The following is a 26,864-nucleotide window of genomic DNA, read 5'->3' as shown; positions in this document are numbered from 1 at the left end:
ACTTGTTAAACACAGCCCACTCCTAGAGTTTCTGATTCAGTAAATCTGGGGTGGGGCATGAGAATTTGTACTTCTAACAAGTACCCAGGGGATGCTGCCAATCCAGCGGTCATACTTTAAGAAGCACTGGATTAGGCTGACTATTTCCTTGGATGCTATAGCTAAATTCTTCCCCTAACTCCATTATAATATAAATGCAATAAATGATTCTGACATTTTGTCCTCAAATTCAGTTCTGCAGAGTCTTTCTCATTAAAATCTCTCTCCATATCCCTCAGTTCCCACTACCACTCTCCTAGTTCAGGCCATCACTTGAATTACTGGCATGGACTTTTCTTCCCTCACTTTGCCTCTTGCCCACCTCCAATCCATTCTTTATATAGCAACCATAATTATCTTAAAAACAATGTAAATCTGATTCTATAGTTAAGCTTTCTTCCTTCTCCTCTCTCCAATTCCCAATCCCCCCTAATTAAGAAAAAAATCACAATCAGTGACTTTCTAAGTGCTCCCTTCTTACTTTCATTCCCCTTCACCTGGCTCATTTTTAGTTATTGTCAGATCTCAGCTCACATGTCATTTCCTCTAGGAAGCCTACCTGACCTCCCTGGGATGGGATTAGATGTCATTCTGTGTGCACCTATAGCATTCTCTATTCCTCTCATTATACTGAGTGTACTCCTCTATCTCCTCCGCTAGAGGTGTGAGACCATGAGAGTAGGACATGTTTCCTGATCGTTGGTTGCTGCAGCTTCTATTCCTACACATTGTAGACAACCATACATGCTTTAATGGCCTGTGCATATATTTATTTCAGAAGCTGTTTACTCTGAGTCTGATTTTGCAGCCATCCAAATTAGCTATCACAGTATCCTTCATAAGTAGAAAGAAGATGGATGAGAGTGGAGCAATGTGTGAGGTGGAAAGGGAATTCCAGGTATACTGAATAAGCCATTGAGCCACTGGGTCAAGAACTAAAAGGAGAGACTTAAACCCAATCTAATGACTTGCTCATCCCACATCAGAGACAATGTCAGATATTGAGGAAAACTTTGTAGAATTCTTCATTTTGGGCACATAGCCATTGCCAGGAATAAGAGGAAATTATTCTTTCAGGCTCAGAGTCCTTTATACTAAGAAAGCCCCACAACCATCTGCTCAGGAGTTGGTTATATTCACGAAGAACATGGCAGCTGCTGCCACCACATGTTGCCCACTGAATGATGAGCAACAGTTTGTTTGCATGGAGAACTCGGTAAGCGCATCCTTGACTGCATGTCTGTCTGTTGTTAAAAGTTCTGAACTCCAAGCCCCAGCAATCAGTCTCATGTTGGTGGACACGTCTATGAATTGTCAATGGAACCTAATAATTCTGTCCTTAAGAGAATTTATTTCTGGTCAGTTGATGCCAATTGTCTTTGATTAGCAGCAGGGATAAATAAGACTATCACTTTGCAAAAACTGGGGATGTCAGATTCACCAGACCTTTGCCTGGATCATATCCCAAGGTCTATTCCCTGGATTTTCAAGTCAACAAAAGCGATTTTGCTGCTTTTAGACTAACTCATACTGATCAAAAGTGTAGGAAAAAACCACCCAGTTTCCTCTTGTGTTTCTCCTTTACTCTCACACGATTACCATACTCACAACACTTCTGACATCAGATGTGTGGGGTTTTTTTTCTTTTCCCCAAAGCAAACACTGGGAATCCTACAGTTTAACTCAATTCTAACACTATCTGCTTGGAGACGGCATCAGATCCTACGGGCTGAGGGCTCAGTTCCACAGGACTGCTCCCACCTGACTTCAGATGCCAACCACGAGTCCAAGTTGTCACCTGTGCTTCTGACTGATTAGCTATAAATCGGAGGTTTCCACAACTCCCTCCTTGGGTTCAACTAATTTTATAGAGCACTTCACAGAACTCAGGAAAACACAGTTACCAGTTTATTGAAGGATATGAAAAAGATGCAGAAGAACAGCCAGATAAGAGGTACATAGGGTGAGACCTGGGAGGGTTCCAAGTGCAGAAGCTTCCCGTGGAGTTGGGGTGTCTCACCCTCTCGATACTTGGATGTGTTCACTCACCTGAAAGCCCACTGAACCCCATACTATTGGGATTTTATGGAGGCTTCCTCACATAGACATGACCAGTTATTAACTGTATTTCCAGCCTCTTTCCCCTCTCTGGAGCATGGGGGTGGGGCTAAAAATTCCAAGCTTCTAATCATGTCTTGGTCTTTCTGGAGACCAGCCCCCATCCAGGAGCCATCCAGGAGCTCACTCAGAGTCATCTCATTAGAACAAAAGCTGCTCCTAATGCCCTTATCACTTAGCAATTTATAAGCATACCGGGAGCTTTGTGTCAGGAACCAAGGTCAAAGACCAAATATTTATATTTTCTGTTATCTTATATCAAACTTACAAGTGTTACCTTCATTAGACAGAATACCAGGTTTCATTTACAGTGAGAAATGTCTTCCCAATGTCAAGAATAATTGGCTCTAATAACTAGGCTACACTTTTCCCTGAATCACATTACTTGGGAAGTTGAATTAGGATATGGGTATTCATGCAAATGGAATCAGAGGAAGGGCAGGGATGGTCTTGAGGGATATTTCTTCCAGGGATATGAATTATTCCCTCCTAGCAATGGAGAACATCACTCCAGGACCTGGATGCTCATCTTCAGGTCTCTCTCAAGTGGTATATTTTAACGCTACTGAATTCTTGTTTGGTGACAGCTTTCTTTGTCCTATATTCTTGGTAGAGCATCTCCTCTATACTAAGTTAGTCTTTTTTTCTGATAAAATATAGTTATTTTGGTTACAGATTTAAAATATTTTATTATCCAGCTCTGTCTTCCTTTTATTTTATTATAAATTTTTATTATCTAATCATGCCTTCCTTGGGGAACTCTTGATTTATATTCCGAAAACCTTGTTTTTAAGTGATCTCTTTGGTTACTTCAATAAATTCATAAATTAAATATTGATGCTCCCTGGTTTCAGTCACTTCATCCCCACATACATAAGTGACAGGGGATTTGTGTGGTCATTATACTCAGAGTGGAATACAGGCAGCCTTGCAGACAGCATCAGGATAAGTATCAGACACACCCTGGGAGCAAGGCAAGGTGACTGTTCTAGAAGGAGACAAGAAAATGGAAGGTGACAACTGAAATAAGATCCAGGGATTCCTTTCACCATTCATTTATTCCCTTTTTCATTAATTCAACAAGTGTGTATAGGTGATTTATCATATACCAAGTTCTGTGGTAGTTACAGATGTCCAGTTATAAAGCACAGAAACACGTTGGATTTGAGCTTTTTTAGAAGTGCAGTCATCGGTCTTGCATCTGGGTCAAATTAGCAGTCATGTTGACCTGAGACTTGATTTCAATTCGACGGAGCATAAGAAACTCCCGCCTCAAGTCAACACTGGTCTATAAATTGCACACCGAGGAGGAATTGGGAGGTCGGGTCCAAGGGAACTGACCTTTGAGGATGACAGGAAGAGGGAGGACAAGGCTGAGAACCAGGCTTCATCTGACACTCTTGCTCTTTCCCAGACTGTGAAATCCAGGCCAAATTAACAGGAAACTAGAATTTGAGAATACCTTTCTATGGATTAAAAAAAAAAATAATATTAATGACCACAAATCTTATGGCTCTTATTTTAATTCTTTTCTGGGGAAGGCAAAGCTAATTCTTGGAGCTTTATGCAGAAGACACGAGGCAGAGCCTATCAATGCTGGCGTGGGTCACTGCTGTGATGACTCGTATGCCTTCAGGAAGCCTTGCTTTGATGATCTGCAAGTAGATGGAACTTACATTTCTCCACATTTATCCTGTGACCAAGTCGTCAACCTTAATGAGGACTTGTGCAGAGCTCAGGAGGAGGAATTAAAAACCGAAAAGCAAAAGTAAGGATCTTTGTTTATATGTATATGTACATTCTGGTTACCCTGAATCAACACAATGCATCAAAAGCCCTCCACCTCCTGGCAGTGGGGCAGTTCCCCTTTAGTGCCCACCCACTCCTCCCACCCTCCTCACGTGCCCCTGATCCTGTCCTCAGGAGAAAGCGGGTCCTGGTCCTCATAGTTCCTTCTCCCCCACGATCATTAGAAATGGTTGGTAGCTTACTTCTAATTAATTTATTTACTCTAAGACTTGCTCTTGGAGAGTCTAAATATTATTAGTCCAACAATATCATCTTGCCAAGTGAGGCAGAGTTTTTGTTGCCTTGGGGATAAACACATTCCCGTGGTTAGCAAGCGCAAGGTTGTCACTTATTCTGTTTTATCACAGTACTTAAAATTCGTAAGCCAACTGACCCTTGAGGTCCTTTCTTCAGTTCCCAAGGTGAGCTGATCACAAACTAGACTGTAAAGCTTTCCAGTAAGCATCCAAAAACCATTGTAACACTTAGTTAGCCATTCTTTCTTTAGCCCAGGCTGATGTGAGAAGATAATACTTTATTTTTAGAGTTCGGGATTTGCTTTCTGTTGAGGAAATTCTCTGGCATAGATAGGCACCCTTTATGTATGTCATCTCACCAAATCCTTACCGCAGATTTAGGAGGTAGATAATATTATTACCCCATTTTAATTGTGAGGAAACTGAGGCTAAGAAGGCAAGAAGAAATGGTATGAGATCATGCAACAGGTAAATAAGTTGTTGAACTGGAATTTGTACCCAGGCTACCTGGCTCAAAGCACATATACTTAACTACCAACATGTAGCTGTTAGTGTGCCCTAATCAAGGGGTTATAATGCTGGTGATAATTTTTAATACTTGAAAATCTTCATGTAAGGGCTAGATGGTGAAAAGTGTGAAATATTAGGAAGCATCCGTGTTCTAGTGAATTCACTGTGTTTTCTGTATGGAGAAAGCAATAACACAGAGACAGCTAATGTAGAGATTTCTAGAATATTCTGGGAGGATACATATTGGGAGTCAAGGGCTGGGCTGGACAAAGCTCTCCAATTTCCTGGGAAGTGGTAGGGGTTCTCTCCATGGCTTTCACCCTTATATAGTTCTGACTGATCATCATAGCATAAGTCCACATACACACAGAAAAGAAAAAAAAAAGTGAAGGGGCTCCTGGAGGGGAAAGACAAAATTCAGCAGGATTATAAAGAGAAGGCAGAAATGAGGTCATGGAATAAGACAGAGGAAATAAAGAGAATAGAAGTTCAAAGGAAAAGAATTTAAAATCCAATTAAGAAAAATACAGAGTTGAAATGTTAAGACTTAAGATATTATATAAAGACTAGAATGTGCTTTAAATGAAAGGGTGAATAAATGTAATGAAAATAAAAGATTAATATCATTGAAATGAAAAGCTGGAAACAACTTGATGGTGTTGAGGATTAGAAGTAGGATCTAATATTTTAAAAGGTAAATTAAAAAATTTAAAACTAAAGGAATGAATAGAATTAGGGGAAATGTTTTAAAACAGTTAGCAGTTAGGTTGATAGATAGAGAGATCCGGGGGGTGGGCTGGGTGGGTGCGAGGAAGTGGACAGGAGAGATAAACCCACTGCAAGCAGATCACAGGTATGTGGCAAGTCGTTGTAAGGGAGGGGGGCCTAGCTTCCAAATGGCACAGAGTCCCGAGTTGTAGAAGAGGCAGCCTTCATATCTGGAGTGTCAAGGGAAGGCACCACGACATGCTGATACCTCTGCTCCAAATCTCATTCCCAGACCTGCATTCTCATAATGGGACCCTTTTTTCCCCTTACCTATCCCAGTAGAGTGAAAGTGTTTCTCCTTGTTTATTTATTGGAGTATAATTGTTTTACAGTGTTGTGTTAGTTTCTGCTGTACAATGAAGTGAATCAGCTGTATGTATACCTATATCCCCTCCCTCTTGGACCTCCCTCCCACCTCCAACCCCCCATCCCACCCATCTAGGCCATCACAGAGCACAGAGCTGAGCTCCCTGTGCTTTAGGTAAGCAGCTGCCACCTGATCTGGAAGCTCAGTGGTCATACAAGTGTTCCCTCTACTGGTGCCTCTGGAGACGTGCATCCAGAAACCAGCTGACCCAGCAGGACAGAGGAGAGAGCAGAATAGTTGGGTGTGTCTGAGGCATAGGTGAGAGAGGGGAGAGAAACTTTGGGGGCTGAGACTAGAGGGGTTGGGAGGGGCCAAACCATGAAGACAACTGGAATCCCAGAGCTTGTGAGGAAAGAGAAGAAGGGTACATATGAAAGAGCCTTCCTACATCCTCCGCTAGGTTTCTCTATTATTGTTAAATCTACAGCTCAGACCCTCAGGGAAATTATAAAACTGCTCATCAATTATTTGCTGAGTGAATAAATGAATAAGTAGGTGAGAAGCTGTGACAATGTACCATTTATTGTGGGAGTCAGGGAGAAGGGAGACTGTGGTTGGAAGCAACCAATAATTTGAAACGCAAGTTGCAAGTTGTGCTATTACTATAATTATTCATTATCATTGCCATAATTTGATGAAATAATTATTCATATTATCTTTGCCACTATTTATTAAGTGCCTTCAGTATGCCAGTTACTGTACTGAGCCCTTTAATATAGTATTATTTTTGGTCCTCACAAAAACCTTGCAATGTAGGTGTTCAAATTCTCATTTTATAGAGTAGGGTCAGAGAGGTTAAAGTATCTTACCCATTGTCACACAGACTAGTGAGTAGAGGACCTAACTTGAGCCAAAGTAAGTCTGACTGCAAAGTTTGTGCACTTTTTATGACATTGGAAAGAAAAAGAAGTCCAGATTTTGCATGAGCTCACAGTGAAACCAGTGCCCCTCCTATACCAGCTTTGGCCACTTGGGGTGCTGAATCCCCTAGGCCAGACCATAGAAGCCCCAGTGGGTGCTGGGAAATGTGGTAATCTCACTGTGTAGGTACTCATGATGGTTAGTTTCTGTAACATGGGACTGAAGCTGTCCTATGCTTTTATGGGTTGGGTAGTGAATTTCAGCATCATGAACAATATAGTTATCTGTGGGGGAATATTTTCTGAGACAAAAACCACCAAAATTCCAATGGGAAATAGCCTGTATTTCTCACTTGGAATAATTAATTTGTTAAAAACTGATAATTATTATTCAAAGACAGTATCAACTGTTTTGACCATACATCATACATAACCATACAGACTTGAATGATACAGAGACACCAACAAGCACAGTGTTTTCTTTCAAGTGGGATCAAGTTTAGGTCTAATTGGAAAATTGAATATGTACATATCTCAACTATAATAAAACATGATTTAAAAAAAGATCAAATATGTACAGAACGGTTGGATAGAAAAAAGAATGCTTATACTATTCTATTTCTTTGTAAAATGTTGATTTACTTTATTATTAAAGTAATACATAGTCTTTGCAGAAAATTTAGGAAATACAGAAAAGAGAAGAAAAACAATACTTTTATTCCAACACTGCAGAGATACCCATTATAAATATATGTATAGTGTAGGAATACATAATTCCATATCTGTACACAAGTGCACACTCCCACAATTGCCCTCTGTCCATCAACCTATGGTTTGAATACATAATAATGCAAGTTTTGCACATTCTTACTACTACCTGCTTATACAGAATTTCAGTTCCAGCAATTATCCACAGAATCCTCAGGGGAGAGCTTATGAAACTCCCCTTACCTCTCCCACTCCGCAGGAATTCTCCAGGCATTCCTGGATCCTTGGCACCACGCCTGTGCCACTGGGAACAGTCATGCCCTCCAGGTACTGCTGTCTCCTGCTCAGCAGCAGACTGGATCCCTTTCAATTGATGACAAAGTTGCTTTATGTTTTGTTGTAAGGAAAAAATAATACCTCCCCCAAACCTCAGGATTGTACTCGTTTAACAGGTGCTGTGGCAGTGCTGCTTGTGTCTTAACGGTGTGCAGGACTTTAATGAAAGCACTCTTACAGCCCCCTTTCAAAGAGTTATCCTGATTCCATATAACTCAGAAATGAGTGTAGCGGAGGCCCAGCTGGGGAACCACTGAATTACTCCCGTCTTCCACTGACCAGACCTTTCTTAATGGGCGGAAGTCTGTGAGCCTGACTTCTTGTCTCAGGACGAGTTCTCGAAAGTAGTTCTCAATCCTCATGCCTTCTGGGAGGGAGGCTCACCTCACTGGCTTGTTATATATGCCCAGGTCTATATTATTCCCAAGGAGTTGAAACTAGTGTTACAAATGCAAAGTGGAGATGACATAGAGCCTTATTAAGGAGGTGACAGAGAGCATTACACGAGGTAACATTTATAAATTTTCGGCACACTGTCTGAAACAGAACAAATATCAAGATACTCAAAAGATGTTGGCTGTTGTCATCATTTTTAATGTAGCTTTAAAAATGATGATGTATGCAGTTTTGTCACTGATTATTCTTCAAAACAGCATTTTAATGGCTTTTTAATATTCCAGTATATGGGTACAATAATGAACTTAACCAGTCCCTGTTTCTGGGCATGAAAATTGTTTTCAGTTTCTGAGTATCATAAATTGTGACAATGAATATTTTTGTACATATGTCTTTGTCCCCTCTCTGATTTTTTTTCTAAATTCCCAGCTCTTAGGATTAGGGGCAAACATGGGGTTAATTAAAATCCCCTAGCCTCTATTGACTGTGTCTTGCTGGTGCTCAGAGGATGCAGTGATTACATGCTTCTCAAACCCACCTCATCACTGTAGCAGTTTCCGAAAAGAAAATTGGCTTGTGCTTCCTTATCTTCAGTCATGCTGCTGTTTCAGCTCTGTCTATCCTCAAGGCTGGGGGTTGGGGGGAGAGTGGAGCTGAAATGGGAAGTTCAGAGGCATGTCCAGGGCGCTGCCAAGTTAAGCTAAATATCTGATTGCTTAGATGGGGTCAGCACGCTACGGCCATCTGGCCAGGGCTGTTTCTGTAGGTCCTACGGGCACTGCCTGAACAAGTTAAGCCTGGGAGCTGCAGAGTGCCGCGTCTGCTTCGCCTCTGTTCCCGGCTTCGCTCCTGCCTTCCCCGCCTGGGACCGAGCTCTCTCTGCCCAGTGCCTGCGCTGGTGCCACGTGCATGGTGGGGACTTCACTGTTGACGACTGCCGGACAGCAGAGGGGTGGGTGGCATCTCAGTCCAGGAGTCAAGCGACTCAGAGAGTCACCTTGCCTTGGGCCAGCTGCCCGCGCTGAGAGCGGGGTGCGGGGAGAAGAAAAGGGCGTGTCACTGGGGCACAGAGTGAGACAAGCGGCGCGCGTCCCCTTCCCCACCGCTGGTCCCTCTTCACCATCATTTCCAGCTAATGGCAACTGGCACAAATTGTGCCCGCCAGCCACTTGGGGCAGCCCACCCCAGGGGTGGGGCGGGCCTGGAGTTCTCTGTCTTGTGATATAAGTACTTATATAATATCCTCAATTTTGCCTCTTGGCTGAAAAAGGCTAAAATATTTGCCGGACCCTTGGGTTAGAGTGTCATAGAAATAGCTACTTAAAGCTTTGAGATATTTTCTTTTATACCTATTCAAGTACAAATAAGGCCACTAGGTATTATCAATGTGAATTTGAAAATGAAGAGTAAATGAAGGTTTTTGGGTAAGCAATAAAATATGGATTAATGTACATTTCCCCTACCCTTCATGCTTGTTTTCTTTGTAGTTAAATCTCTCTTGATCAATAAAGAAAAAAAAAAAAAGGACAACATTGGAAGATTTGGGATACTACTTTATTTTTTTATTTTTATTTTTTGCGGTACGCGGGCCTCTCACTGTTGTGGCCTCTCCCGTTGCGGAGCAGGCTCCGGACGCGCAGGCTCAGCGGCCATGGCTCACGGGCCCAGCCGCTCCGCGGCATGTGGGATCTTCCCGGACCGGGGCACGAACCCGTGTCCCCTGCATCGGCGGGCGGACTCTCAACCACTGCACCACCAGAGAAGCCCGATACTACTTTATTAAACAGAGAGACAGAAACCAGGTTATAATTTTAAATATTCTAAGTGGTTGAAACACCGATGTTTATATAGTTGTGGGGAAACTCATTCTGTGAGGGAAATCTGAGATGACTGTCAAACTACTGAAGTTTCAAATTAGTGGATTGGTTTTATTATTAGTAACATATAAGGGGGCCTCAACTTTCAGGTGTGTTATACTTGTAATATTTATTGGGAAGTTAGTTGTTTAGAATAAATGTTCATAACAAAATATTATAGGAAAGCTAATTTATTGTATAACCTATTTACCACCCAATGTAATAAAAATAGAAAATAATATTTTCCCTAGTAATAATTACATAAAGGTAATTAAATTTAATATAATAGTTATATCGATGAGATGTGCTTGAAGAAAAATGCGTTGAATAAAAGATGGAGATGGCTACTGTGAAAACTATGAAAACATCAGGGCATTTTCAGGGCCTGTAAACTTAAGAGTGAGAGCTATACAAAGGCATGGGTGGTGTGCAGCTTTAAATAAGTAAGGCAGGTTTGCAAGCTGGCCTTCTAGAACTCAGGGAGTGATTTTATTTTTGCCACTCATTTCTTATTCAGACTTCTCAGCAACCTTGTGAAGCAGGAACCATATGCAGCAGAGATGCAGTTCCAATCAGTTATTGTGGATTTTGCTCACCTGGTGGAGATGTGCTGTCAAGCAGAGAAAAGTGAAATGTGTCTCCAAGAAGAGGTACCTCTGTTTCCTTGTCTATTCTCTTAGCACTCTTAGGGTACAGTTAAAAAAAAAAAATCCTTTCTCCATGCCAATCATGAATGGATTAGGAGAAAATCACAATTTAAGTGGATCGGTGTAATTGACTATATTTGAGTTTAAGATATGTTAATACTTGTGTTCATTTGAGGGAACTAGGCATGTTAGACATGAATAAAGATAAATACAAAGTCATGACACCAGATGAACTGAGATGTTTAGGACTGAGGGTGGGAGGAAGAAGGATGAGTTGAAGACTTTCTCATTATAGAGAAATGGTGTCCTTGGAAATATAGAGCAAACTGTAGCTTCATTCTAGGAATTTCTGGGGGCATAATCAGGAAGAGTCACCAAATGTAGTTTGGGGCTTAACTAGGAAACCGGTTTAGGTGGAAAGGATTGCATTTTCTCAGTGGCAGATCATTAGAACAGGGGGTTGAAGAATAGAGAGAGAAAAGAACAGTGACCAGAAAAAAGTGTCTCTTTGTGCATACACACCAAACTGAGTACCAGGAGACTGTTTTGTGTAACTAATCTAATTGCATACAGTTAACAAGCAAATGACTTTTCATAAGATGGTAACATTGTATGACTTAAATTTCTAAGAATATCATGGTAATCCTACCATCCCTGTGTGGCACAGAAAATTCATGTGAATTCATGGAGGGGACCTGGGATGGACCCTTCTCCTGGGGAGATGACTTGAGAAGCAGAAACTAGGATATAGTAGGTAATAGTATCCGAGTAGAAGAATGCAAACGTGTGATTCAAAAAATAGAATATAATATAGCAGGCTTTACAGTCAAAACAGGCTGTGGCTAGTTAGTCCTAGTTAGGACTAGGTTTAGCAGTGGCCCAGGGAAACGTTTTCACAGGTAACAATTTTCATGAATGCCTCAATTACCTTCAGTGGCTCTTTTCTACTTTTTCACCTAAACTGTACATGTGCTTATGTTAAAAGCCATATATCTATGGTGTAGTCAAAGGTAGACAAACTACAGCCCTCTGGCTAACTCAGCTCCACTCCCTGTTTATGTAAACAAGGTTGCATTGGCACACAGCCTTGCCCATTTATTTACGTGTTGTCTATGGCCGCTTTTTACAACAGCAAAATTGAGTAGTTGTAAGACTGAGTAGTTGTGACAAGACTGAATGAACTGCAAAGCTCCAAATATTATCTGGCTGTTCACAAAAAAACTTTGCTGACTCCCAGACCAGCTGATACACAAAATGAAAATAGTCACAAGTGCCCATTTATTTACTTTAAAGCCCTTTCACTTTTTTGTAAAACATTCAGAAAACAGATCTCTACCTGAGTAACAACCCCATATCCACACAGATAAACACTTTTGCAGAAGAGCCTATGCCTAAAAATTCCCAAAGGAATTTTCCTGAAGTGTTCCTCCTCTTGAGTGTGAATGCTTCTTGCTTGAACTATTTCATCAACAGCATGATAGGAAGATTTCTGTGTGCTTTTTTTCCCCACACTTTTTGTCTGACAGTGCTCTTCAACTTAATCGTTGAAAAGCCCAAACTTTCTCCTTCCCTCCCCTTCCCTCTCTACTTTCTTTTAGGATTTCTCCACAAATTAAAGGAGAAAATAGGGGCTATCTGAAGAATATATCATGTTAATTAAAATTTGCTAGATGAACTTCTTCAGATAGAAATGCTTAATGTATGTAATTCTGCACCATCTATAAAGTTTGACCAAGTATATCTCCGTATGATTATTTTAAGGAGGTGATTCTGAAATATTCGTGTGCATCAGAGTTACTTGGAGGGCTTGTTGAAACAAAATCAATATTTTCCATCCCCAGCATTCCTGATTTAATAGAGCTAGGGTGGGGTCTGATTATTTGCATTTCTAACAAGTTCCCAGGTGCTACTGATGCTGCTGGTTTGGTGACCACTTTAAGAACCACTTTCCTAAGGTGAAAGTAGATAATCATAAACTGTTTCCTCCCTCCCCTCCCAATATTTTTATATATCTAACTTAGTAAGAAGTTGGAACCAAGGACAGTAACAAAAATAATAAAACAATTGAAAACCTATTTATGAAAGGAAGTGAAAGATTTTGGGGACATTAAATACAAAGGTAAGACTGGAATATAAAAGCAATAACCTTATATGAATAGGCTTAGCAAAAAATAAAGGAAGATATGATCGAAATATTTTGGAATCTTATCATCAAGAATTTCGGTGAGACTTTGTGCCTCTATGTTTATGAAAGAGGTCTAGGTTTGACTGTAATGCAAACGAATAATACCTAGTGGCTTTGGGAGTCTCCATGGAACCAAAATCCCAGAAGTGAAGAGGCTTAGCCAATTAGCAGTCTGTAGATGTTCCAAGTTAGACTAACTGCTCCAGGGACCTACATGCATTTTCTTTGTTTTCTTTTCTGAGATTAGAATAGTCAATTATGTGAATCGGGCAGGTTTGAAGACTGCCTTTCTAGCTGTGGCTAGTGGGAGGGTAAAACATTTTTAGACAAGATGGAAGACATATTTTGAGAAGTAAACCAGAATGCAGGAAAATTCTAAGGAGAAAAAAGGGAACCAAAATTAATGTTGGAATGTTGGTAAGAATAAGAATGAAACAAAAAGAAGGAATAAAATAAGAAACTCAGCCATACAAGGTGAATTTGGATCTTCCAAAGAAAAGGAATTTCATATTTCATGAAATAATGATGTGAATTGTAGACTTCAGCAGTTTTAAGGAGAAAACTACTCAGAAATTCTCTCCTCCAGGTCAGTGGGGAATGATAATTGTAGCCTGAGATACTTATCTGTCACCCAACAGAATATAACATAGAAGAAAGTTAACAAGAAATAGCAGGAATTTGGGCAGGTTGAAATGATGGTTTGAAAATAATACATGAAATTTAACAATAAAAAAAGCAAAGTCCTGCTCTTAGTTGTAACTCAGCACAAGTTCATGTGGAAAGACTTGCTGGTTTAAGTGGCCTATGCTTACAACTTGATGGGTCTACTATCAAAGCTACTGCAATCCTGGGATGCATTTCTGGAGAAAAAACAAGGATCAGATTAAGCAATGTGATATTGTAACCACATGGATCAGGTCACTCTGGGATACTGTATTTAGTTTCTTATGATACATTACACAAGTTTTGAAAATTACATAAGCAATACACGAACATGGCAAGAGTTCAGACAGAAGAGCAGGGTACATTTCCCATTCCCAAAAGGTAAGCAATTTAAGTTTTCACTTTTAGTATTCCTAGTGATTACCATTATTACTTTAATAGTTTTCTAAAATACTGCTGTCACTTAAAGAATATAGTATACTTACACTAACTAAGACAATACTACCAGTAGACTCTCATTTTTTTTTTAGGTAAAGTATTTTTGTAGTTTTAGCTCTTTTATCGGTTATTCTCTATTTCTTGGTCCTTCGACTTCAATCAGCATCTAGTGATTTTCCAAAACATAATTAACATGTCTAAATTTCTTCTGATTTCTTTGCCAGCTTTCCTTTTTAAAGCTATACCATTACTTCCACACTGTCTAGGTTTATTCATCCTGCTTTGTAAATGTAAGGTTTTCGTGCTTTGTCAATAGGTTGATCCAAAAACTGGAAGCCATTAAATAGTGTTCAATAGTGTGTTTAACTGTAATATTATTTACAGCCGTACAATGAATGGATTGACCAATAGTTCAATGACTTATCCTGGATCACTTAAAAAGTGTCAAGATTAAATGAAGTCTTTTTTCTTACTATCAACTGCAGAAAATATGCCACATTTATTTAGCTTTACATATCTGGACTATGATTTCCTAGTACATCCTTCTTTTTTGAGAGTTTCTAATTACCATTCTTTTTCCATATTGACAAATAAAGCATCTACTTTCATCACACCACGAAAATATATCACACTGCTAAATTATATCAGGTTCTTAATCATACAGTTTTTGTAACAGAATATTCTATCATCTTAAAGTTTGATAAGATTTGAAACTTACAGTTTGATAACATTTGAAAAGTCCTCTGACTTAATCTTTCAGTTTGGATTTAGTTATTTCTGGGACTGATTTATGGCTGTCCACTAAGAGTTTCTTTTTAAGTGTAACTCTGGGTAAAATTGACTATTGCTAACATCCCATTTTGTGTTTTTTTCTTGGATTCTTTTAAGTTTTTTTTGGCTACCTTCTTAAGTTAGGTATGTATGTATGTATTTATGTATATTTTCAGAATGGGCACCCGGGTGATAAACTTTAGGGGCTCTTGCATATTTAAATATCATTTCACCCATATATTTACACAGTTATACTTTAAGCTGGTATGTTAGTTGGGGTTCTTTAGTTGTAAATAATAGGATCAAATTCTGGCTAACCTAAGTAAAAATTAGTATATTGAAAGGATAGTAGTGACTTCAGGAGTCTTTAGGAAGTTTAAAAAAATGGGCTGAGCAGGAGATAAGAACCAAAGCAGCTCAGAAATCAATGACTTTCTGGTCTTTTACTGCTGGTACTTCTTTAATGTTACTATTCTGAGCTTCTATCTCTGCATTTTTATATGTTGATTAATATCACACCAATGACTATTTTTCAGAAGTTCATTATAGCTCTTACACTGATGGGTGTTTTTTTTGTTTCTTTTTAGCATCAGTAGGCTTTATTCTTTCCGGTATATTGTTACTCTTATTGAATTGGGATTTCAAAAGACATGAGAGGTGACCCATTTTAAAAGGATCTTGGCAAGTTGTTATGTCCAGCAGTATCTAGAATGTAAAAAGGTTTGAAAAGCATGTCACAGGATTTGGAGAAATAGACTAGTAGTTTATTCCAAAGTCTTCAGTTGTTATGTCCAGCAGTATCTAGAATGTAAAAAGGTTTGAAAAGCATGTCACAGGATTTGGAGAAATAGACTAGTGATGATTATTCCAAAGTCTTCAGATGGATGACAGGTTAGCAGTCTCCCATACAGACAATGTACAGGCTGGAAGAAAATATTTGCAAACAATGCTACTGACAAGGGATTAATTTCGAAAACATAAAAACAGCTCATACAGCTTAATACCAAAAAACCAAACAATCCAATCAAAAAATGGGCAGAAGACCAAAATAGACATTTCTCCAAAGAGGACATACAGATGGCCAACAGGCACATGAAAAGATGCTCAATATCACTAATCATTAGAGAAATGCAAATCAAAACTACAATGAGGTATCACCTCATACCAGTCAGAATGGCCGTCATTAAAAGGTCTACAAACAATAAATGCTGGAGAGGGTGTGGAGAAAAGGGAACCCTCCTGCACTGTTGGTGGGAATGTAAGTTGGTGCAGCCACTATGGAGAACTGTATGGAGGATTCCTTAAAAAACTAAAAATAGAGCTACTAATATGATCCAGCAATCCTGCTTCTGAGCATATATCCAGAAAAGACGAAAACTCTAATTCAAAAAGATACATGCACTCCAATGTTCATAGCAGCACTATTTACAATAGTCAAGACATGGAAGCAACCTAAATGTCCATCGACAGATGAATGGACAAAGAACATGTGATATATATACACAATGGAATATTACTCAGCCATAAAAAGAGTGAAGTAATGCCATTTGCAGCAACATGGATGGACCTAGAGATAATCATACTAAGTGAAGTAAGTCACACAGAGAAAGACAAATACCATATGGTACAACTTCTATGTGGAATCTAAAAAATGATATAAATGAACTTATTTCCAAAACAGAAATAGACTCACAGACATAGAAAACAAACTTAATGGTTACCAGAGGGGATGGCAGGGGGTGGGGGGCGATAAATCAGGAGTTTGAGATTAACATATACACACTACTGTGTATAAAATAGATAAACAGCGAGGATCTACCATGTAGCACAGGGAACTATAGTCAATGCCTTGTAATAACCTATAGTGGAAAAGAATCTGAAAAAGAATAGATGTATATACTTGAATCACTTTGCTGTACACCTGAATCTAATACAACATTGTAAATTAACTATTCAGTTTTAAAACATGAATTAAAAAAGGAAATAAATTAACATTCAAACAAAACAAAACAAAAATAGTTATGGGTCACTGTGGAAGTAAGGATACGTAAATTCCAGAGGTATTTTTAAAAACAAGCCTAAATAGATTTCAATCTTTCTAGACAATTTAGGTGTGGTACTGTTTGAAGGTGGGAAGAAGAACTAAATTACTAGACTTCTAACCATTTTCTACAGGATCCTAGAGGCTCTTAGGAGTGTGAGTCATCTATCCCTCAGATGTGTGTGTGTTCATACCTTAGCAGTGGAGTTCTAGGGGTCCCATTTCCACTAAGCTAAAGATTTCACTTTTATCTACTTGGGCTTCCACAAATGATTTTTATTTGAATAAGGACTATACAGGTACAAATTGGGGAAAACTTTCGGACTTAATATCAAGGTCTACACCAGTACATATGAAGGGAGTAGAGATAATCTGATCAATTTTAGTGGTTTTGTTCCTCTTGAATTTCTATACCTGAATATGCAGTGATTTAGCATGGGATTACCCTAGAGCTGTTTTAAAATGCAGCGAGAAGCTGACATTGATTGTTCATTCTTACCCTGCAAAAGAGTGCCATATTTTTGTGAGGAGGAAGCAAATTTTTATTTATTCTAAATCTGGGGTCCTGAAAGTGGATGAGGCATTGCAGTTAATTAGGTCCTTAAGCTAAGGGACTAGGCCTGTGAGAAATTCTGAGACCTTGAGAGGCAGGCTTATTAAAACCCATCTCAGGCATGCAAAAGGGAAGTCTTAAAGATTTTCTGTTTGGGGATCAGAGCTGCTTAGCTGTTTTCTCTTTCTCACAGATGTGCTTATTTGCTTTTTTTTAGGGGTCCAAACTGATCAAAAAGTGCCAGTCTCTTTTGGGAGGCTAAATGATTCCAGCATATGTCAATGTACAATCTTTGCTGAGAACTGCTTTTTGTTTTTCATGAATAATGAAATGCATGTCTAATATTCAAAAGAAGAATCAACATCGTTTTTCAGCTACTAACAATGTTACTCAGGAACATTAACTAGTCTACACTAAATCTCTCCTTTCCTACTCAGCAGAGAAATCTACTTATTGTAACTCTCCTACAACCCACTTCCATCCCTTCTCTCTCCCCATAAGCTTTCTACTTCTCAGAAGCAGCAACAGAAATATGAAACCAAGGGGCCTTTCAAAACCTCAGGTGGATGTAATGAGCTGCCACATTGAACTGGGACGTGGCTGCTGGGTTTCTGGAGTGAAAAAGTGCCATTTGTGGTTTCTATCTGTACCACTACTGAAAATGATTATTGATGAACTGAATGAAATGTGTTTTACAATAAAGGTACTTACATGACTGTATTCTCTTTCATCTTTACCCGAGATATGTGATGTTGACATTGTCACCAAGTGGTCCTAACATATTTATGTTCACTTGAGCTTTCAGTGTTGATTTGTAATAGTAGTCTTTTCCCTGGAAATCCCGGCATAAAAGACATAAAGAACTTATAATTTCGACTTAGTTTTGCGTGTGTAATGAAGTAAAAATAAGCAGTGATATTTTAGTGCTTACTAAATAAATGATTTTGGTTAGAGAAAATGTTTAATTCTCATTATAGTGCTCTTGATTTCAGTTTTTCCTTATTCCAGTAATTTCAGCATGTTCATATATACTAGCAAATTAAATCCAATAAGCATTTAAGTATCTATTGTATTCAATACACTGTGCTAGGTGTTGCAGGGAATAATATGAATATGATATGGCCAGATCACTAATGAATTTAAACAAGATATAAACACATAAGGAATTATATTAATGGGCAGATTTCACGTTCCCAGTGTCACAAGAGCAGAGCTAACTTATGTGGAACCCAGGAGTTTGAGATCACACATAGCCACAGAGACCAGGAAAGTTCATGGAAGGAGTGACCCTGGCCAACGACTAGAAAATAGGCATGTTTTAACAGATAGATGTGGAGAGTGTGAGTGCGAATGGTGAGTGATTCAGATGGGTGGGTTTTGAGACAAGAATAAAGTAGTTGTGGGCAGTAAGACTTAGTGAAAGCCTAGGCTACAGTGTTGGGTGAGGACATATTATAGTTTAGTTATAACAATAGCTAATATTTATCACACACTTCTTATGTGCAAAGTGTCAGCCTTTAAATATATTATTCCTATAACTCCTACAACCGTATAATGAAGTAGGTACTATTATTTCTATATCACAAATGAAGACAGAGAGATGCCACTTGAGGGTGTGTAATTAGGGTGAGGCCATATATTCCAGTGGTTAAGAGTGTGGGTCCTGGAGCCATAAGTTCAAATCCTACCTCAGTCTTCTACTAAAGAGCTTAGCAAATCTCCCAACCTCTCCATGGCTTACTTTCCTCATCTTTAAAATCAGGTTGAAAGATTAATTTCCTCACAGGAGTGTAATGGATGTTAAATGAGTTGATCTATGTAAGGCAAATGCTAAGTGTGGTTAGTTTCAACAATATAAAATTGCTGCTTTTGTAGGCCAAGTATGGACAATTTCAAATGTCTCAGTCTAATAGTTTAGCTGTTACTTAGAAGAAAAATGGATGCTGTTGAGGGTTTTGCCCTCTTGAATTGCATCCTATTCCTTTCCTTTCACATGTAGTTATCTCAATATAATAGATACATCTGCCATCTTTTCCACCTCATCAACTGCCTTGCAAATGGATTTCTTCAGTTCTTAAGCCAAGCTGAACAACCCTAAACAAAATTCCATAGTAACACTGCCTAGCTGTATATTTCATACTGCCAAGAGATGATAAAATACACCACGATATTAGGGAAAACTATATAGAAAAGTTTCGATATGTTTTTAGCTACTAGATCAGATTTGTGAAAAAGGAGGCATATATACAGGGGATTTAAAAAAATATCTTAGACAATTTATTCACTCATTCTTTTATTCATTCATTAATTCATTCAGTCCTTTATTCAATTGATTTTTATTGAGCACATCCAATACACAGGACACCATATTAAGTACAACAAAGTATACAAAGATGAATGTGACAGGTCCTCTACCATTAATAAGTATAACATTATCTAGAACTGAATTTGAACTAATATGTAACTGGTAGTGAAATATTTGGAACACCTAAAACAAGGATGAATGGTTTTGTGACAAAAGTTTATATTCTTGTACTATGTAAAGATGACTCTGAAGTGAACAGATTTTTGTCTCGGAAATTATATGTTATCTATTGTGATGTAACAAATTATCCTAAAACATAGCAGCATACTACAACAAACATTTCGTACCTCACACATTTTCTGAGGATCAGGAATCCAGGAGTGGTTTAGCTGGGATTTTTGGCTCAGGTCTCTCATGAGGTTGTAGTCAAGCTCTTTGCCAGGGCTGCAGTCGTTGAAGGCTTAACTGGGGCTGGCCGATGGCGCACTCCCACGGCTGTGGGCTGTGGACAGGGTGCCTCAGTTCCTTGTTGGCTTTTGGGCTTTTGGAAGAAGGTCTCAGTTTCTGTTATATAGGCCTTTCCCTAGGGCTACTCTGGATGTGGCAGTTGGCTCCCCCCAGAGCCAGCAATCCAAGAGAACAAGCAAGGAGGACACCACAGTGACTTTTATGACCTAGTCTCCAAAGCCACACCCTGGCACTTCTGCTTTCCTCTGTTCCTTAGAAGTGAGTTACTAAGTCCAGCCCATTGGCAAGGTGAGGAAGATTAGGCTCCATATCTTGAGAGGAGGAGTATCAAAGACTTCATACATATATTTTAAAACTACCACAGTAGTGATGTTAACATCTCACTTGCATAATTTATTTGAATTTTTTTGCATCTAGTAGAACTCTGTGCTTGCATGTACTTGCTACTCTTTTGTTGGCAACTTTTTAATCATAAATTTTCTATTTCCTAAATAGAAAAAGCAATATATGTTCATTACAGATTATTTAACAAGTGTAGAAAAATATGAAAAACATGAATCACCCATACATAATTCTACAAACCAGACATAACCACATTTAACATGTTTTTGGTTTGTAGTGTTTATGTACAAATAATATACATACATATATAAACATATATCTATATATCTTATGGATAATAAACTTTTGGATATTGTATCTATATTCTTATCCAGATACATAAGGAGAATTTACTCTTATAATTAAAATTTATTAGAAAACAATTTAAGAGCTGCATAACAATCTATAGGTAAATGTTTCTTTCCTTCCTTAATCGTTTTTTCCTATTTTTGAACATTAGGCTATTTACTTCCTTTTATCACAATAAATAATAATCACCTTTACATAGTGTCTTTGTATATATGATTATTTTCATATAAGATCCTACAAGTAGAATTATAGGATGAACTTATTACTAAATTGCTTTCAAGGAAAGTTATATTCATTTGTAATTCTACCAGTAGTTTAAGTGCCCATCTCATTGTAATTTGTTGAGTATTTAATATTATCATTTCTTAATCTTCTTTAATAGATGAATTTCACTTTCCTTTGCTTTGCATTTTGTTGACATGCCAGTTATTTTATTGCGTCTCTGCTCCAAATTCACTCTCTGTTGTTGTCTGTGAAAATGTACATGGGAGCCTTTCTATATGCTTCCTTTGCAGCTTACATGATGTCATGCTTTGTCAGTAGGGGGCACTGGAGAAACACTGTAGGAGGAAGTTGGTCTTTCCGGATTCTGGGAAGCTGACTTTCTTCCTTCACTGCTCTACCCAGAGTGGTTTCTTCAGTGCTAGTGGCCTGTAGGGTGTAGCTTTCTTTATGTTGTGTTCCTCCAACCCCTTTTGTAGCTTTTGATTTGGTTTGTGGTGGCACGGCCTGGAGGCCCAGTAGAGGCCTGTGTCCTAGTTCAGATCATTACTCTCCATACCTTCTCAACTTGGTGCATGCTCCCAGAGAGTGCCTTGTGGGGCTGATCATCTGGTAAGCCACTTGCCCCACCTTTGTCCCATGCAGCCTCAAAGATGCCACAGTCCAAGGCATACACAGAGTTGTACTAGGTTCCTGCAGAGATGGCCCCTGCAGCCCCCCCAGTCCTAGCAGCACTGGCAGCAGCACCCCTGACTTTTTTGTGTGCCTACCCTTCAGCCTCAGCTTACCTGTGTCCCCAGACTTTGTTTCCTGCAGACCTCCAGACACCGACACTCTGTGATCTGGCTTTGTGCCTGCAGAGAAGCCCCAAGTCCCTCTGCTCACCTGTCCACCTGATCCACACTCCAGAGAGTTGTTCCTGATTGGCCTATGACTGTGGCCCTGCTGTGTCCTGGGCAACCAGAGGATGTCTCCCCTATCCACTGGGCTGCAACCACACCTTCTCCAATGAATTCTCAGCTCCTCTCTCCAAGCTTTTCCTTTGTGGGATATTCTTCCTCAGCCTTAGGGTACCCTTTGGAGTTCTCTTCACATTTTTATAGTTACTCTATCATCACAGCTAAGTTCTTTATATTAAATTTCCCCTGTTTAAATGACTGTGTGGTTTCTGTCTCCTGATTAGACACAGACTAATACAACTGATCACTATTAAGATACAACTTTTTTCACATACTTATTAGCCATTTGCATTTCCTCTTATGCAATTTTACTTTTCAAGCCATATGTCTTATTTATTCTATCCAGGCATGGTATTTTAAAAAGAATTTTTTTTAACATCTTTATTGGGGTATAATTACTTTACAATGGTGTGTTAGTTTCTGCTTTATAACAAAGTGAATCAGTTATACATATACATATGTTCCCATATCTCTTCCCTCTTGCGTCTCCCTCCCTCCCCAGGCATGGTATTTTTTAATGCATTTTGTAGACTTTCAATATATTAAAGATGAATCTTTTGTCATGTTTATGGCAGATACTTGACACTACTTTAAATAAGTATACTGAATTTTAACCATTACATTCGCTTTATTTTTGTGAGGTGAGATTTTCTTAATAACTGATAGATAATAGGATGAAGATGCAAGCCCATGTCTTATTCAGTAAAGGAGATTTCCTAGGACTGAAAAGCTCACAGCACACTTCTACTTTTGTCTGGTTTAGGATTTGGTTACACTGAGAAGTAATACCTTTGTCTTAAACATGTTTCATATTTTGATAATTGATCTTCCAACTGGGTTTATTACATTCAACCTTATCCCATAGTGTGTGTAATATAATCAGTTTAATCCAATGCTTATGAGGAATGCAAATAGAAGTAGTAGTGGAATGGAAAAGAGCTGCATAAAACTCCCTTTTAATATAGAGTTCATAAATAAAATCATAGATAATACTTGTGGCATTCTCAGTGCTTTTTCAGATTGGTTAAGTGTACTTGATGGACCCTGAGTGTTGTTTTGTAGAATGAGTTGTCCTGGAGAAAAAGGGCAGAGCTCCAGATTTCCTGCCCAACTTCGACTACCACAGCTTTGCATTATCTTCTATATTTATTCAGCAACAAATTGTTATCATGGGTCAAGCCTTAGCCTAGCCAACAAAATACACTAAATCTCTGTGATATGTTTGTTTGGAAAAATAAAGAAAACTAGTTCAATTGACAAAAAAAAAGCTTAAGAACACTTTTGAAAGTCATCTGTAGAACAGAGGGGGGAAAATAAAAGAAGGGCTCAGGTTGAGAAAATTACAATTTGGATTTCTTAACAGAGTCCATAATCTTTTCCATCCCAAAGGACAGATAGCTCTGATGTTATAGATAGCCCAAAGCCACGTATCCATAGAAAGATAGTCCTAGCTTTCATGAAAAGGCTAGAGTTTAAGAAGCTGTGAAACACCACCACCATCAGATTCCTTGGTGGGGTAGTAATGTGCTGATTTTTTATTTTAAGAGCTGGCAGGTTTTACTTTTGAATCATTTCTGAGAGTCAGTTGATGAGAGTTCTCTTGACAGTTGAAGCTAAAATAAGTTTAAGTTGCATGGCGTCTGAAGATGCCATTTAAATTCAAGTTCATTGAGCGTTTTACTATAAAACCTATTTGAAATACATAGTATCCGAGCTTATTCCAGTTACTGAAACTAGATTCAAGTTCCTTCAGTCCAACTGTGAACCCTACTTAATCTCTTCAGTTTAAAGAGAGACAAGCTTTTACCACATTCAATTTCCTACAGATTCAAGTTCACATATATTTGTATAAATGCAAGTATAGAATTTATGCACTCAAATAGTTGTAACACACTTCTAAGTTTGTTGAAGTGTTTTAGCAATAGTGACCTGTATTGCTAAACTGTTGTCTCTGTTTTTATTACCTGTTTACTTCGAAGACATTTCAGTATGATAGCCTTTTCTGTACTGAATCTGAAATAAGGAGAAAAAGAGTATTAACAACTGGACACATTTTGTGCCTTGAACCTTTTAAAGAACGAAGCACCCAGTGTGCAAGCTCTTAACTTACTTTGTTATTGTTCTTTGAATCTCTCTTTTCTCTTCTTCATTTAATCTTTGAAGGATGGATTCCAGGAGAGAAAAATGAAAGTTAATATACTGAGCCACCTGAAAGAAAAACAAACAACAAAAGCAGAGCATTTGTGTGAGAGATGCTGAGTGACGAGAGGGTAAAGACATATTCAGGGCAATGGCATCCATACATCACTGTTAATTTCTTCTGCATCTTTATCCATGAGGAAAATGCGAGCATTCTTTTTGGATGGTCCCTGTAGGAGTCTATGCAGTAGCGGAATGTCTGTTTTCTTTAGCCGTCTCTGCTCTGCAAATGAAAATAAGAATCAACTACAGTCAGAGGAAAAAAAGAAACATAATTTGTCCATTCATTTTGCTTCTTCAGCTCACTTTGAAAGACCTAAAAAGAGCATACAACAGGAGGAACTCACTCAAAAAAGTAAATTGAAATTAAAACCTTTAAATGAACTAAAAATGGACTTCTTTCTCTTGCTATCCTTCGGGGTTTGACTTTCTATCTCAGAATGCCAACTTTGCCTTTGGTTTGGATGTTCAGACAAATCTTCAGTCCCATTTATGCCTTGTATCATGCAACACTCCTAAAAATTTTTTTTTACAATTTTTCATTCATTCAACAAATATTTATTGATCTTTCCTAGTTCCATTAATGTAATTCTATCTTTCTAGTAGTTCAGATCCAAAACTTTGTAATTATCTTCAGTTCTTCATTTCTCTCTCACCCCACATCCAATCCTTGGCTTTTCTTAAAAATATATTCAGAATTGTTATTCGCATCAGGGATATTTTGTATTATTTCATTAAACTATGGACTTCATCCATTCAACCATAATAATGAGATGAGAAAAAAAATAACTTCCTATTTGGTATAGTCCCAGAACTTCAAATTTCCAAAAGTCACAAATACTCCCACCACAAAATACTTCTAGCTTTCTGCTGAAGTAGTTTCACATCTGTGATTTCATTTTAGGACACAGTGCCTTTACATTCATTTTCTTTCCTCCTTCCTTCCTCAAATATTTTTTGAGTTACAACTATGTACCAGGCCTTGTTCTCTGTACTGGGTACACTACGGAAAAAGCAGACAAAAATCACTTCCCTCATGAACCTTACACTCTAGTGGAGAAGAAGATGATAAGGAAGATACATCAATAAGACATGTCACATATAGTGAGAAGTATTAAGGGGAAAAAATAAAGCAAGGGAGGGGGCAGAAAGCATGCACATGTGTAAATACATGTGTGCAGGGGAGAAGTTTGCAGTTATTGTAGGGTGGTGGAGGAAGGCCTCACTGAAGATGTAACATTTGAACAAAGACCTGAAGGAGATGAGAGAGGAACCATGAAGCTATTTAGGGGAAGTGTGTGCCGAAAGGGTAAGTAAATAAATAGAGCACCTCTGAGGTCAGTGCATGCCTAATGCTGTCAAAGAGCATCAAGGGAACAGGGTGGCTGGCACGGAGATGAGGGGAGGGTTGTTAAATGATGAAGAGAAGAGGTAATGGGACCAGCACAAAGACTGTGACTTTACTGTCAGAAGAGAGACCATCGGAGGATCTAAGAAGAGGTGTGACATGGTCTGACTTCCATGGTTAAAGAATAATCTGTCTGCTCTGTTGAAGTAGACTGAAGGGAAAAAGGTGGACCAGTTAGTCCTTTCTACAGCATCATGTATTTCCTTGGGCTTTTAAAAGTTCCAAGTGTCAGAACTGTTCTCATCCCCTGGACTGGACCTACCCCAGGAAAAAGGGCAAGAGAAGATCTAGAACATAGAAGTCCAGCTTCCCCACAATTAAAGTGACATCCATTCATTCCTATGTCCACAGAGTCAGTGTTTGTTGCTTTAATTCCTCTACCTTTTCTGAAGCAATGGGGAACCCGATAATTTAGCTCCTGTCATTAACCCACCAGAATCCTCTTCTGACCTTTACATCTTGTATTAACTTGGTTTTGCATCCTCGATTTGCTTCATTCTTGATATCACAGGGCAATGTTCCTTGCTTCATGGTCACCTGGGATAATTATTAGAAATATGCATTCCCAGACTGTCCTCAGATCTGGAGGGGCTTGAGAATTTGTGTTTTAAATGAACTCTCCAGGTGATTCTGAAGGGTGCTACAATTCGAGAAACACTGTTATAGATCGTGCGCTTAGTAGATAAAAGTTATTAAAAAACACAGCTATCTGTTTTCCACATTACTACCCAAACAGGTGCTATACGCTTCATTCTTTTCTCTATTCCTGGTGCCTAAAAATGTCCTAGTTATGATTATCTTCACTTCTGGATTTCATGTATAAGAAATTTTGACACAATTTAAAAGAAAACATAATTTTCACAGGTAAAATTGAAATAACTACATTTTACAGTAAAAATAAGCATTTCCCCCCGATTTTAAAAATAACATACGTATTGGGGAGGGGAAAGGAGGTTATATAGGTCAAAGAGTACAAATTTTCAGTTATTAGAAGAATAATTTCTGAGGATCTAATGTACACTTGAAAGTTGCTGAGAGTAGATCTTAAGCATTCTTAGCCCAAGAAAAAAAGAGTTAACTATGTAAACTGATGGATGTGCTGATTATCTTGATCTTGGTAATCGCTGCACAGTGTACATGTATGTCCAATCATCACATCGTACACTTTAAATATATACAATTATATTTGTCAGTTATTCTGAATTATTCCTCAACAACATACATACTACTGTAATTATGAGGAAAAGAATAAGGCAGAAAGTAAAAATCACCTGGAATCCCAGAACTCTAGGATAAACAGCTTTTCACTTTT

At 38.5% G+C, this 26,864-nt stretch overlaps 2 protein-coding genes across 5 annotated transcripts in view; one reads left to right on the top strand and one right to left on the bottom strand.

Annotated features, from left to right (window-relative positions):
* LOC114902764 (alpha-fetoprotein-like) overlaps nucleotides 1-18,249 on the top strand; it is a 32,370-nt gene extending 14,121 nt beyond the window's left edge. The window contains 4 exon segments of the mRNA XM_029235325.1: nucleotides 1,117-1,255; nucleotides 3,699-3,925; nucleotides 10,521-10,653; nucleotides 17,519-18,249. Coding sequence (XP_029091158.1) covers nucleotides 1,117-1,255; nucleotides 3,699-3,925; nucleotides 10,521-10,653; nucleotides 17,519-17,563 — 544 coding nt within the window. The 3' untranslated portion in view covers nucleotides 17,564-18,249.
* A 1,340-nt stretch (nucleotides 18,250-19,589) lies between these two features.
* The window catches only part of RASSF6 (Ras association domain family member 6), a 63,366-nt gene continuing 56,091 nt past the window's right edge, over nucleotides 19,590-26,864 (bottom strand). For 2 of the 4 annotated variants that reach the window (XM_029235326.1, XM_029235328.1), the window contains 4 exons: nucleotides 24,249-24,367; nucleotides 24,056-24,153; nucleotides 23,910-23,958; nucleotides 19,590-20,108 (listed from right to left, as the gene is read on the bottom strand). In XM_029235326.1, coding sequence (XP_029091159.1) covers nucleotides 20,019-20,108; nucleotides 23,910-23,958; nucleotides 24,056-24,153; nucleotides 24,249-24,367 — 356 coding nt within the window. In that variant the 3' untranslated portion in view covers nucleotides 19,590-20,018. Of the gene's footprint in view, nucleotides 20,562-21,105; nucleotides 23,959-24,055; nucleotides 24,154-24,248; nucleotides 24,368-26,864 lie in introns of those variants that run through there. The other 2 variants (XM_029235327.1, XM_029235329.1) reach the window with 2 other exon arrangements.

Source organism: Monodon monoceros, unplaced genomic scaffold (genome assembly GCF_005190385.1).
Source record: "Monodon monoceros isolate NGI ecotype Baffin Bay Population unplaced genomic scaffold, NGI_Narwhal_1 Super_Scaffold_20, whole genome shotgun sequence".
Taxonomy (NCBI): domain Eukaryota; kingdom Metazoa; phylum Chordata; class Mammalia; order Artiodactyla; family Monodontidae; genus Monodon; species Monodon monoceros.
This window is presented reverse-complemented; position numbering and strand designations above follow the sequence as displayed.